Raw genomic sequence first — 15,015 nt, 5'->3', positions numbered from 1 at the left:
ATTTTGACTTTACTGGAAGTGTGTAGAAAAAAAAGGTATAAGGAATTAATTTTGTGATATAAATAGAATTACCTTATTGTTTTAAATATAAAACTTGCATTCGACACAAGAATGTATTTATAGCCTACACACGATAAACTTGCACACCATGAGAATAAGAATTTTTTTCCCCTACGATTCAGTTGATTTGAGACTTTTCAAAAAAATTAAGTACTCGTATCTCGTCACTAATTGCTTGTTACCCCCATATTGTTAAAAAAAAAATTGTACATAAACTAAATTAAACATATTTAAATAAGATATTACATGATAAATATCCCATTTACAACGAAAAAAAAAAGAAATAAAAAGTTCCCCATGTAAATTAAAGTCAACAATACTAGACAAATGGGAGATATAGAAGAACCAATATACCCATAACAAAATCAACATTAGCGAATTAAAAATTAAAAAGTTCGTCAAACATAAATCCCAACGGTTCTTGATGCCATCACCTGTTTTCACATGTCAATTTTTATTTTCCAACAACCCATCTTTTGAGTTGTTTGGGAGGACTTAAATAAATATATTTTTTATCTTTTTACGAAAAAATGTGCAAAAAAATAGAGAGCTGATGTGATAAAAAAAAATAAAAATATAAAAAAATGAATTATTTATGAATTGCCAAACTTAACCTTACTTTATACCATGCTTTGTTTTTCTCTGCTTCGGTTCGGTCTTCAGCACCAACAAAACTCTTAAAGAACCTAATTACGTGGCAACATCTTATTGGATTGCCAAAATTGACATATATTTGTATAAAAATGTTCCAGACCCCACTAGGGTGGCCCAGGACTCCAGTGGGTTGTGATTAGTCAAAAAAATTTTTTTTTTTTTCTTCTTCAATCATCAATCTCTACGTGTGTATAGAGTGGGGAGTGAGCGTCTCAATCACGTTTGTTATTGAACACTGACTACTACAGGGAGATTTCTGTACCTGAGTCACACTATATTTCTTTGCGACCGGGTCAATGAAATGTATTTAGGCCCACATTGGGTCCGTCCTATTTAATTAATAAATTACCTAATAAGAGATTTGATATTTACCTAAGTTCATCCAACTTAAATATTCAGGTCTATATAATCAATTCAAACTTAATCCTAAATAAATTATAATTTTCAACTTCATCTTTCGGGTCATATACATAAATTATATAAAAAAACATTTTAAACATCATAGTATTGTTATTTTTTCATAAATAGAGAATGGTCTATAAAGCAACTAATCATTAAAAATTTAATACCATATTAATTAGAATATTACAATTTTTTTTTTAAAAAACCAAATACACCAATAATTCTGAAAGGTTAAATTTTTGTAAACCAAACTGATAGTAGTGCATCAAACTAAATATATATATGTATATCTATAATTTATATTTCCAATTTCTTCAAACATTTTTTTTTTTTTTGTGAATGTCTTCCGTAAAACAGTGACAACTTAAATATCTTACAAATCACATGGTCAACAATAAAAATGTATATATATTTTCGATATACTATATAAATTAATTAATTAAATTAAATATGTAGCGGGCCGGGTCGGGTTGGGCCGAACCAAAAATATAAATCTCAAACCTAATCCATTAATCAATTGAATTGAAAATATTAACACAATCCAACCCTATGGACTAGAATAATATTTCTAAACCCTACAAAAATAGGACTGGGCTAGGTTGGGCAGGCTAGGCAGGTCAGCGGATCGATGCCCACCCCTAATTTCAGCCTATCCTCTTTGAGAAGTTATTTATTTGGCGCTTGGGTTCCCAAAATGGCCCACGGAGAAAAAACTTGATATTACCCAACCCAACCAACCCATTCCATGGCCTATCCCAACCCGCTTGGGTGCCCAGTTCATCCCAACCCATAAAACATAATTTAGGGCCTTGGATAAAAGTTTATAACCCGAACTCGCCCATAAACCTAGCTCATAAGAACCCGCATAGGTAAATTTAGGCCAAGTTTGGCATGATTGAAAAAAGACAAAAAGTCAAAAAGTCACTATCCTATTTAAGTCACATCATCTTATTTAAGTCACATCACTTCTCTAACACATCACTTCAAACCCAACCCAAACCCAACCCATATTTCATAAAAAGTCAAAAAGTGCACTTATTTAGTCTTCCCAAACTAGGCCTTAATGTTTAGTTTATTTTTTGGGGTCAAATGTCTAGTGTTTTTTTTTTTTTTTGTCTTTGTCTTTCCGGCATTTCCCCCCCCCCCTCCACTTGTAGGTATTTTATGTTACTTGATTATTTTTTGATCATATGAGATGTGAAAAGGTAAACAAAAAAAATCATAATACTTGAATTATAAAATAAAAATAACTAATAAAAATGTTAAAAATATGTGAATGAAAAATGTATAGAACTTAATAATATAACTGTAATGAAAAATATGTAACCTAATTCGGTTTGATTTAAACCTGTAAGATTTGAATTTATGGGTGAGACATAATTTTAGTTTTTTAAATAGTCCCAACTTTGTACAATACCGTTGACTGGCCAAAATCTAAACATTAATGCTTTCGGCCTCAAGAGTTTCAGGCGCGAATTTGTGGTCACCAGTCGACCAGTCAGACGACCGATCGGACGACTACTTGACCGACCGGGTGAAGCACTTGTCTACCGTGGTTGTCATATTGTCGACTGCGACTGTCAACCTTTTTGCCGGACAACCGACCAGATAACTAGCCAAACAACCATCAACATTCGAGGCCTGTAGCACAACTCAACTTCAAAATATTTATTAAAATATAAAATTTAGACACAATAATTACAAACTAAGTAGGCACGACCCATCTCATTAGTGACTCCTACTTGGGGTGCCATATTTAGGTATTTTTATTTGGTTTAGTCCCTTGCGTGAGGCGCACATTGATAAATAGTTGAGCTTGTTTGAGATGTAATTTTTTAATTAAAATAATAAATAAGATAAAATATCACGTTTAATCATAATTATTTTATTTTATTTTTCTCTAACAATCATCAATTCTATTAAAAAAAAAAAATTTAAATTATCCCAAGCATAATTTTTTTAACTTTCATTCCAAAGGAGAGCTATAAATCAAAGGAGAGACAGAGGCTTTGGTGAAGCTAGGAGAGAGATGGAGGTTGAGATCTACAAGAACCACACCTTAGAGTGGGAGATCAGCAACTTCGTCAAGGTATGGCTTTCAGTGATTGTATCTCTCTGCTACTGCTATGTTTCAGCTAAGGTTGTCCCCAAAGGTCTAACTAGATTCTTTACATTCATCCCTGTGCTCTCTCTCTTTCTAGTTCTTCCTCTTAATCTCCACTCTATGCACCTTGGAGGCACAAGTGCTTTCTTCATATCTTGGCTTGCCACTTTCAAACTCCTCTTGTTTGCCTTTCACAAAGGCCCTCTCTCAGACCCCCCTCTCTCTCTCCCCAAATTTATTGCAATTGGTTGTTTCCCAATCAAGATCCAACAAAACCCACCTCCCAATTCCAAATCTACCCAAAACCCATCTCAAAATGGCCATAATAAAGAAAACCCAGCTCCCAAGTCCACCCAAAACCCATCACAAAATGGCCATAGTAGAGAAAACCTACCTCCCAAAACCACCCAAAAAGGCCAGAAATCGCTTTGGAATTATGCTATAAAGGGTGTTCTTGTGGGTTTGTTTGTGCAAATCTATCAGTATAGTGACCACATACATCCAAAGATCATACTGATCATCTATTGCTTCCACATATACTTCATGTTGGAGATCATGCTAGCCATGGTGGCAGCCCTGGCTCGAGCCATGTTGGGTTTAGAGTTAGAACCACAGTTCAACGACCCGTACCTTTCCACATCTCTGCAAGACTTCTGGGGACGAAGGTGGAACCTCATGGTCACGCGTACTCTGCGCCCCACCGTATACGATCCGGTCCTCTACGTAGCAACGCGAATTGTGGGCCGAAGATGGGCCCCTTTGCCTGCAGTGCTCAGTACCTTCGTGGTGTCGGCCCTGATGCACGAGCTCATATTCTATTATTTGGGCCGCTCGAGGCCCACGTGGGAGATCACGTGGTTTTTCTTACTCCACGGGGTGTGTGTGATGGTTGAGATCGCGATCAAGAAGGTGCTGACCGGCAGGTGCCAGTTGCCTCGGCTGATCTCGACGCCGCTGACCGTTGCATTTGTGATGGTTACCGGCTTTTGGCTGTTTTTTCCACAGTTGTTGAGGTGCAAAGCTGACGTCAGAGCGTTTGAAGAATACGCGCTGCTAGGAGCGTTTTTAAAGGACGTTTTAGGTCAGGCTGCAAAGTTGATACATATCAATCCACCCAGTGACATTTAATAAAATTAGAGTAACAAACAGGTTGCATGTTCGTGCCTACTTCCTATTGGTGAACCCATTTTGATCACCGCATCATAAAGTTCAAAAATTTGATGTACAACTTGGATCGAGCATTTCTAAAGCAATGTCATGGCTTTTTATTTGTTATTTTTACCATTTTTTAACATTATTCTTTTATTTACTGTAATTTTTTTTATTCTTATCTTTTGGAAAGAACTAATCTCAAGTATAACGTGATATATAATTGGTGATAATTTTTTTTTTTTTTTCAGATAAAATACCCATTTATGCTAATTTTTTAATTTATTGGAGAAATGAACGGTGTCATTTAAATGTGGGTAAGTAGTATCAAATTGCTTAAATTTGTAATACGGAAATGCTAAAAACGTTAGGACTTAGTGGTGAAAAAATGAATAAAAGTACATTAAAATGTCTAAAAATATTTTGAAATATATAAATAGTATATTTTAATTATAAAATTTTTGGCATTTAATATTTTTTATTGATAGTCAATAATGTTACTTATATTTTCCTCAAATTTTGCATTCATTATTTTGGTTGATCACCCTTTTAATTATTTTCTCTAACAATATTTTTTATTTTTTTTTATATTTTATTTAAATATTATTTTATTATTTTTTTTTAATTAAACTTGTGTGTTTTTAAAAAAATTGATGTGACAATTAGATTATAGTGAGTAAAAGAAAAAGGAGGAGAGAGAAATTAGTATTATATGTTTAGGGAATGATTAGTGGGAGCTTGCCCCCAAGAGTTTATTTAAATTTTATTTTAAAATATTATGAAAAGATTTATTCATTTTGTTAGGAATCATTTTTTCATCTATTTCTCTCAACAGACTCTCTATTCTTTCTCTATTATATTAACAAGCTTTTTATATTTTCTTTACTTTATTAAAATATAATTTTTAATTATAAATTTAAAAAAGTAAAAATCACAAATGTGTACTACACTCCTAAATAATATATATATATATATATATATATATGGGAGCTACAGTGACTCTCTACAGTAACTCCTTACAAATAGGGAGTCACTGTAGCAAAAATTAATTTAGAGAATTATTTAGGGGAGCTGATGCAGGTGTACAGGGAGCCATCTACTCCTTTAAGCTTTCGTTTAGAAAGTGAGTTGACTTTTGATTTTTTTTTTTTGCTATTTTAACTTGGGGCCAAAAACCTTGATTTGAGAAGGATTTTTGATTTTTTTGACTTCTTTGTGAGAAAAAGAATATAATGATTTATGGGTTGGATGTGATATTTCGTCTTATTGGGTTAAAAAATATATTTTATTTTTTGTGACTAAAATAGTCACAAATCCACCCAAACCATCTTCCCAAACAGAGACAAAATAGGTAAGGAGGGAGTGTAGGGGTTCTGGTGGAGATGCCCTAACTCCCCATATAGAGGGTGTCATTGTATAGCATTTGTTAAATTAGGAATTTTTTTATGGAGTCAATTAGGATGATTTTTAAAATTCTCACTTCCTAAAATAGTTAAAAATTAATAATAGGGTATTTGTTGGGAAGCTCTAAGGTCTCGTTTGGCAAGTGATTTTTTTAGTTAAAAAGTAAAAAAGTTACTAAAAAAATCAAAAAGTCAACAACCTATGCCAAATAGTCAAACATTCCATTTTCTCTCTACTTTTTACACATATTTTCCTAAAAAATCAAAAAGTCATCCCAAACATACTAATTATTTTAAATCATATTTTATCCAAAAAATTAAAAAAATATTAAAAAAAATATGTTCCAAAATGAGGCCTAAGATTGTTATTAGCAAAACTTTTATAATATTACATAATTATTGTCCGCAACAATACCAATCTTGTTCCAAAACTAAAGAAATAAAGAGAAAATACCGGCAAAATAGAATAACAAATAATTTAAGCCAAATAGAATAAGTATTTATTTTCTTTGTTAATTAACATACCTCCAAATACATCTAGCAAGCAATTGCTTTTATAGAAAAATTTGAATAAGAATCTCAACACAAGTTTATCATAGTTCATCTTTATCTTCAAACATCTTCATCATTCTCAAAACTTCTACTTTGTTCCAATTTCATTACTGCTTTTGCTATTATTAGGCATATTTTTACTTGATTTTAAACTTCCATTGGTTTCAGAGTATTGTTTTACAAGCAATAGAGAAGTATAGATTGTGTAGCAAGCAATGTAAAAAACAATAGAAGAAGTGACAAATAATGAAGAAACTAGGTGTAGACACTCCATTTTTGACCGTCCTCAAGACTTGGACGTCATCGTTTGAACACTCGGTGATTATCTATATTCGTGTTCGTTTTGAGTACCCGAAGGTCTTGGTGGAGTGCCTCGCCTTCGAACCTCTTAACTTGTCTGTTTTGTGCTTGGTTGTGTACAAAGAGCTTGTGACTTTATTTCTGAGAGAAGAGGATGGCCTGTTGGCCAGCCCTACAGCCCATCGGCCAAGCTTTTTTTCCATCGGCCATCAGTTGTGGCCGGTTGGCCTCACTGATGGCTGGTCGGCCTCGTTAATGGCCGGTCGGCCACATGTGTTGGCCGAAGCCTTTTTTTCTGCTTTTGTAGATATTTTTGGTGCCAGCTGTTCCAGCTGTTGGGCATTGAGGCCATCCTCCATACACGTGTATGGAGGGATTGAAAAAAGCTCTAAGCTTGTCAAACAAACTTGAGGCTTGTATTTCTATATAAGGGGAGATCCCTCCCCCTTATTAGAGGTTCAGATGTTTTAGAAGCAAATTTTACTCTCTCTCTCTCTCTCTCTATATATATATATATATATATATATTGCTTGAAAGTGAGTGTTCTTCACATATTTTGCCAACAACCCCTTAGCCAATCATCTTGACCTTGGAGCTGAGATTCCATAAGGTTTGTTTGGACATCAAAAAGTTGGTTTTGGCTCAAAAGTGGTGCTGTTGTTGCTGTGCTTTAAAGGTAATGCCTTAGTCCCTCTTAAAAGCTCTATTTTGATCATTAGTTTGACCCTCTTTGCATGCTGTTTTAGGCCTAACTTACAACTACAAAAAGTTCTATTTTTGAGTGTTAAGAATGGTTGTTCAAGGCCTTGTTTGAGTTAGGGGTGATCTACCCCCTCTTGTGGCTTGTTTTGCTTTGCTTTGAGCTATCTTTTAAAACCTTTAAGATCACCTTTGTTTGGCCTTTTCACCACTGAATTCCAGAGGAGTTTCAGTGGTGGAAAGTGTGTTTTGGGACCCAAAATAGGTGGGGTGGTCCCCCCCCCCTTTGTATCTTGTTTGCATGTGTTGATCACTTACCAAATAAGTATGTGTTTCTACTTCTTTATGGCTTTGTTCAAGCATATTTTTGTAAGTTTTTAGACCTACCATAACTCTATTTTTGGCTTGTTTGATCATTGGTTACTTGCTCTTCGCACTTGTAGTGCAATCTCACTCATTAGCCTTGCATGCTTAGTGTTTCTGCCTATTGTTCTAGCTTGTTTTAGCTATATTTCAGCATGCTTTTGGCCATGATTTAGCATGCTTAAACTCTATTCCAAGTGGTCTTGGCCATGTATGGCTTGTTTTGTATAGCTATGGCATAGTTGGCTTTGTTAGTCTTGAGTTTTGAGTCTACTAGCATGCTTTGCTTGGGTTGTTTGTATGATATGACATCATTTGATATATGATTTTAGAGCTTATATCTTTGCCATGCTTCCATTTAAATCACTCTTTAAGTGCTTTTTGAGAGTTGAGCTTTGTGCCTTACTTGTGAGCCATCAAATGAACATGCTTTTCTTGCTTTTGAGCTTAAGATTCAACATGATTAGGCCACTGTTTTGGCATGTTTAACCTCTGTCCGGGGTCGGTTTGATCATTTGTGCTTGGTATTGCATGCCTATAGTGTTATGCTTTTTGTTTGCTTTAGTGCTCTTGGTCTCTTAGCATGACTTGTATGTATTGCTTATATGATAGAGCCTTGTGCATGCCACTTTAGCATTGGTAGATAAGCATGTTGTATGCATTACATTGTGTTTGGATCAGACGTTAATCCAAACACAAGAAATGTGGCACGTTTCATACTCAAAGTGATGAAATGTGTTGCGTTTCTTGATCGTCGTCACTCTTGATTATGCATGATAGGGTGACGACACGTTGAGTCTTATGTGTGCATTCACTAACATTGTGCAAGCTTGGCTCTTTGGCCATTATGCAGTGAGATGCGTGATTGGCGGTTTGAGAGCTGAGCATTACACTCATTTGAGCTTAAGACATGACAAGGAGTGTGGTTGCACAAACATTCCCTTGCAAATACACTACTATGCCTTTGTTTGTGCTATGTTACAGCAAAAGGAGAAATTGCAGGAAGCAGTGGCCAACCAGCCATCAGAGCTAGCCGACCGGCCACAAATGCTGCCGACCGGCCATCAGAAGTGGCCGATGGCCACCAACTCTAGCCGATGATCCCCCAAAGTGTTCTTAACATCAGACAGAAGCATTCTGGAAGTTGGCATAATTTTCAAAAGTCCAAAAGAGTGCAAACTGAGGCATCTTGAGGCAAGGTAGTGGATTTCCGGGATGGCGCCAAATGAGCATGCATCTCTCCCTCGCCCGCGAGGCCATTTCATTGCTTATGTTTAGTTCATGTAACTAGTCATTTGATTTGTTTTGTAATATTCTAATTAGCTTAGCATAGCTATTTGTTTCAATTTGGATTGTAATAGTTAATTAGCTAGAGTTAGTTAGTTAATTGGTTTGTAATAATTAGCTTAGCTTAGTGCTAGCTTAGCTTAATTATTCGGACCCTCCTTCGCGAGGGCGCAATGTTGTAATAAGGATGTGTGTATGTGTGCATGTCTTCCAACCCCTTTTCTTCCTTCCTTTTACTTATCAACTTTTGATGGTTAGTTTAGGGCATATTTCAATTAGTATCCTTATGCTTACATGTGTGCATCATTCATTCGTCTTGCATGTACCGGGCTCGGCGCATCATTCAAACTGCATTGTATTTCCAATACACTTACTTGAATACATGTTTTAAAGCATGTTATCGAGTGTTGCATTCATATGCCATCTTAATTAGCCGAGCCTATTTAGTTGCATTTTTGCATGTGTTGCATTAGGCATCTTAACATAGCTAGGATCATGCATTGATTTCTAACTAGTTTTCTGTTTTGGCTCGGAGTACACTGTAAGTGTTTTCGCTTTAGCATCCTTGCATGTGTGTAAGTGACCGCCATGATAGCATGCTTGGCATGAGGCTATTTGCTTAGTTGATAAACTACATGAATGCCCGTGGATGAAGGCTTCATTACCTGAATTGGAACAATTCATCAAATGTGAGTTTTAAGCCCACTTGATTGTGGCAAATCATGTTTTAAGCCCACTTGAGAGTGGCAAATCCGCGTTTTAGCCTACTTGCGAGTAGCATCTTCAAACCATTTTCGAAAAAACAAACATGAGATGTTTTGTTCCAAATCGAGCGATTTAGTCTATACTTGTGTGTTGTGCGCATCACATAGTAATTTAGCTAATAATCAAATAAGAACACATGTGTTTTCAAAAACAAACATATCATGAGTAGTAGAGGCCGATCCTTTGATCGGGCGAGCGGGGGTGCTCATTTCAGGACCTTCCCCTCTCGTATCCAAGTTCCCGAGCCGAGGCAACTTTGGTGATGACGGACACGTGGCCTTAGGCACGAGTCAGGGTTTCCTAAATTTCCCAAAACAAAATATTTAGGTGGCGACTCTGTAATCTGGCAAAGCAGTCCATGTTTGGCACTTCTTGATTAAAATCGATTTTCCAAAATGATTTGTCAGATTTGGATTCTTTGGTGATTTATCGGTCTTACATTGCACTTTGTGAGACTAGATACAAAACTGTGACAGGAGTCCGAACTGTAGTAGCTATGAGCCCAAATCTGCGCCCTCTCTGAAAAGGGGGGCACCCGGAAGAAGTTCGAGCGGCCTACAGTTTCTGGCGACTTTGCTGGGGATTTAGAAAACTTGACTCGAACATCATGATATGTTGTTTTGTTTACACTTATGTGTTTCTTTGCATTGCATTTGCATTGGAGCGCTTAAGTCACAATGTTTGCCATCTGCTATTCCTGAACGGTTTGTCGGAGGCTTGCTTGGAAAAGCGTGTCATAAGGCTGACCGGTTACGAGCTCTGCCACGATGGAAACGCAAACCTCGGTTTTTACTGAGGCACCCTTTTCGACCATTTGACCTAGTTGCATATCGGAAGCCATAATGACCATTCCAAACTAGGACAGGTTGCTTACCCGAATGTAGGTTGTTTGAAACCGCATGCGTGCGTAGTAAAACCCTAGTTCCTAACAAGATAAGACAGGGAAACCCTACCCCTTCATAGGGGTGTTTTGGCTCTCACTTGCTCGCTTTGTGCTTTTAGAGTGTGTCTCTACAGGAATGCATGTATCAGTTTGCAAGTCTGGGTATCAGTTTGAGGACATCAGTATTTGGGGGTATTAGATTTGAGGCAGTGATTTGGGGACAGAGATCAGTGTTGAGTGCTGTTTTTCCAGCTTACGATTTATCAACTGCGTGTTGTCATCATTTAAGTCAAAATGCTGTCCATTTTTCTAATTGTTATTTCCTTATTTTTGCTTTATTTATCTTTTTGCAATGTAGTATTGCATCATTGCTTCTGAGGAGGCAGTTTTCCCCAAAGCACTCTGGATTAGAGGTAGAAGGCTTCACCGATCTGAGGATCTAGTTGATGGACAAACAGTGTTCTTTTCATTACCCCCGGTTACAAGACGGAGGGCAATTAGGCAGGGAGTATCAGTACAACAATAGTTGGTTCAACGGTCATTATCCACCCCACCTGTGTGTAGTCGGGCTAAGGTTTTCCTTCCTACCGCAGAGACAGATCAGCACCTTATGGCTGATATGGAGAACATGATGCGTCAGCTCCAAGAGACCATGCAAGCCATGCAGCGGGATGCTGCCCGCCAGGCGGAGGTCACTGCTCGTCAGGTAGAGGTTGTGGCTTAACAGACAGAACTGATTTCCAGGCTCCAACAACAACGGCAACCACAACAAGCGGAAGCATCTCCTTTGCATCCATCCCCACCCCCACGTAGGGTTCCAACACTTGGGGAAACAACAAACGTCCAGGAAAATACGGACGTTCCAACGGGGCCAGTTCCACCCCCAATCCTACCTCAGCTGTCTAAAGCGCCTGCTAATCCAGTGGACACACCACTTGAATTTGAGGTGGATCCAACCGCACTAAAAGTGAGTAAGCTTGAAAAGCTATTCAAGCGGGCCTAGGGAGTCAACTCGATCCCGGATATAGAAGATGGATACACCGATTCGGCGGTTACATTGCCGGACAGATTCAAGATGCCACACATCGACCGCTTTGACGGTTCTGGCGATCCTATGGTTCATCTGAGGCTGTTCTTGGACATTTTGCGCCTGATGGGCTTGACGAGATTCCAGAAATTATCACTTTTTGGCTGGACCTTGTCGGGTATTGCGGCTATATGGTATGCCAAGCTGGAGGACTCAGTGAAAAGAAGTTAGGAGGAGATTGCCGAGGCCTTCGTCGCCCAATATTCATACAACACCCAAATCGAGGTCACGACTCGTGATCTCAAGGCGACCAGGTAAGAGCCGAAGGAAGGCTTTTCTGACTTTGTCACTTGATGGAGGGCCAAGGCCTCCATGATAACAACTCGGCCACTCGAGAAGGATCAGATAAGGATGGTTGTGCGCAACCTCTAACCCGAGCTGATGTAGAAAATGATCATCTTACCCCTCCCTACCTTTGCAGACTTACACGAGATTAGGGCACAGATTGAAGATGCCATGAAGCAAGGTCTGATTGACCAGGAAAGGAAGCAACCTAAGAGGGCCTTTACCTGCGGTTCGAATGCAGCTACCAATAGTAGTGCAGCCGCAAGAACTTCTGATGTGGGCATCGTCACCACCACCACTCTAAAAATAGCCACACCTTTCACCGGTACACCTAGAACCACCTCTCAACCAGCAAACTATCCACCTCAAGGAAAGAGGGTTTTTACCCCCTTTATATGCCTTTATCTAAAGCTCTACGGGTCCTACTCAAGAAAGGACATCTTAAACCGTTATAACAATGGCCTTTACCCGAACCTCTCCCTCCAAAGCATGACCCGACTAAATACTGTGCTTTCTATCAACAGCAAGGTCACGACACCGACTTTTGCTTTAGACCGCGTCATGAGATCCAAGATCTCATTGACAACAAGGTGATTGCACCTCTTGACAAACCAAACGTCACCACAAACCCCCTTCCACCACATAACAACCCCCATCCTCCACCCAGGCAGATAAACCTGATTCAAACCATGGCCATCCCGTATGACCCTAGCATATACATCACTCTTACCCACCTGCCCAAGCCTAAGGTGTTCATCCCAGATAGCACGGATTTGTACATGATGAGTACTTCCCTAACCCTACCCAAGCCAGTGGTGGTGACTACCGAAGACAGAACTGGGGTGACCTTGGAGGAGAATGGGAATGTTGGTTTGGCACCAGATAGATTTAGGAGCTTTACTGAGGAAGTATACAACCCGTGCGATTATATTGTGTCGATAGACCAGACTAAGCCAATGGTAGAATTGCCAACTGGGGCAGAGGTCGATGTGGTTCGGGAGGATGGCCCGAGTCAAGGGCTCGATGATCTAGCCAACCGTGAGGAGGATATCAGTAACCTACAGTTCTTTGATGAGCAGGACTTGGGGAATGTGCAGCTTGGTTGGTATGATGCGAACGGAGCAATAGATGCCACATGGTAGCTCAGTGACGAGCCAGATGTTGTTGAGGTACCTCAAACAGAACAGGGTTAGTCAGAGACGGGAACATCTGCAGTGGCTGGAATAGCTGAGAATCAGGAGGAATCGTCGGAGAGCACCGGTGCGAAGAATTTTGCCCAGGATTTGGGTAGTTTGTGTGCAGCGAACACAGAGCAGGAAGATACGCTGAGGCGTTTTGAACAAGAAAGAATCGAAAATGAAAATAGGGCTAGAAAAGCCAAGGCCCCTGCGGGGACGGAATGTGCTGTGAGCACAAGAACAGCTACAGCGGGACCGGACAGCTATCTGTCGGTTGCCGATGGGATGTGGTGGGAAGACGACGACTTATGTCTTGTCCACACTGACGAGGATTGGGGGCAGAACCAACCAGATGACACCTGGTATATTGAGGAGGTCAACCATATGACCCGAAGTAGGCGGTACTTCAAGCCCCCACACTTGGACCAGTCGGAGGCGCCTGGGAAGGACAAAGAAGCAGAGAGGCAGAAAGAAAAACTGCTAGAGGAGGAAGCTGTGCTGAAACAGCTAAAGAAAATTCATGCAGACATCTCCATCTGGGGACTGCTTATGGCCTCAAGAGTTCACCGACAAGCCATCCTTACAGCCATGGATAGGGCCAAGCTTTCAATTGATACAACTCCTGAGCAGTTGGTAGGGCAGTTTTTCCTAGGAGGAGCTTCTCCAACCTTGACCTTCACCGACAAAGAACTACCGCCTGAGGGCTCTGATCATAACAAGCCGCTCTATATCTCTGTGGAGTGCAGAGAGAAATGGATATCGGTGGTTCTAGTCGACACAGGATCTGCAATCAATGTATGTCCGTCAAGAATGACGTATGCTATCGGGTTGAAGCCCGCAAATTTTGTGCCTATAGCCTAGGCGATACGGGCCTATGATAATACCAGCCGAGAGGTGATGGGGACCGTACGGATTAAGACCCAGGTTGGCCCGGGGCAACAGGACGTTGAGTTCCATGTCTTGGACGTTCCAGCCACCTTTAATCTACTTCTTGGGCGGCCGTGGCTGCACCAAGTGAAGGCTGTCTCTTCCACCTTACACCAGATGCTGAAGTACCCCCACGGGAAGGGTGTGGCAATTGTTTTTCAGAATTCCTCAATACACCCACCGCCATAGGTTTCTATACCAGTTCTAGAGATTGAGCATGGCGCGGAGGATGTATTTTTATCAGGATTTACCCTAGCTGAGGCTTGGGTTGTACAGGATATGCTAGCTGTTGATGAGGGACTCTACGTCAGTGCACAATCTGTCTATCTCATGAATAAGCTTCAACACATGCCCGGAATGGGATTAGGACGAAGTAGCCGGAAGGGCGTCGCAGCATCGGCCGAAGTGCCGCATAACCCATATACCTTTGGCCTAGGTTATTTACCTACCAAAGAGGATTAGGCGAGGAAAGGAAAAGAGATGGTCGGAAGAGCCAAGGAGAAACAAGCTGAGAAGCACTACGAGTTGGTGCACAGGCCTATCCAAGGGACCCTGAACAGACGCTTTGTCCGGGAGGGGGAAGACTTCCCGTTTTGCGACTTTTCGGAGCCCTAGTTGAATTCAGAGAAGCAACGCTTGCCCGGTTTCGAAATCTTTTTTGACCTTCAGTTGTCGGGGGATGAAGTTGCCGAAGAGCAGATAGACACACCAGCTGAGGCTGAACAGTGCAAGGAGGAAGAGTCTGAGAGCACAGAAGTTGAGATGCGGGTAGCGCTAGCTTGTCTCCTCTCAGATCCTCAGATCGTAGCGGAGTGCTTGGGGGATAACTTCTCAGTTTCCATGATCGGGGATGAAGCGGCTGTGGGCCCACCTTCTAGTATTCTCGATGTATCCATCGCACCCTCCCTCATCTGGCA

The 15,015-nt window shown here is 40.0% G+C and overlaps 1 protein-coding gene across 1 annotated transcript; it reads left to right on the top strand.

Moving 5' to 3' along the window:
• Positions 1–2,895: 2,895 nt before the first annotated feature.
• Positions 2,896–4,495, top strand: LOC114323187 (acyl-CoA--sterol O-acyltransferase 1). The gene has a single exon (XM_028270719.2). It carries the CDS (start codon positions 3,146–3,148, stop codon positions 4,346–4,348), a length of 1,203 nt encoding a protein of 400 aa, XP_028126520.2. The 5' UTR covers positions 2,896–3,145; the 3' UTR covers positions 4,349–4,495.
• The last annotated feature ends 10,520 nt before the right edge of the window (positions 4,496–15,015 follow it).

Source organism: Camellia sinensis, chromosome 9 (assembly GCF_055761805.1).
Source record: "Camellia sinensis isolate YWXY chromosome 9, ASM5576180v1, whole genome shotgun sequence".
Lineage (NCBI taxonomy): Eukaryota > Viridiplantae > Streptophyta > Magnoliopsida > Ericales > Theaceae > Camellia > Camellia sinensis.
The sequence above is the reverse complement of the archived record's forward strand: the minus strand, read 5'-3'. Positions and strand labels throughout refer to the sequence as shown.

Bases quoted from the DNA above. Each gene is read 5' to 3' on its own strand.
- LOC114323187 (XM_028270719.2), top strand. From the start codon at position 3,146: ATGGAGGTTGAGATCTACAAGAACCACACCTTAGAGTGGGAGATCAGC.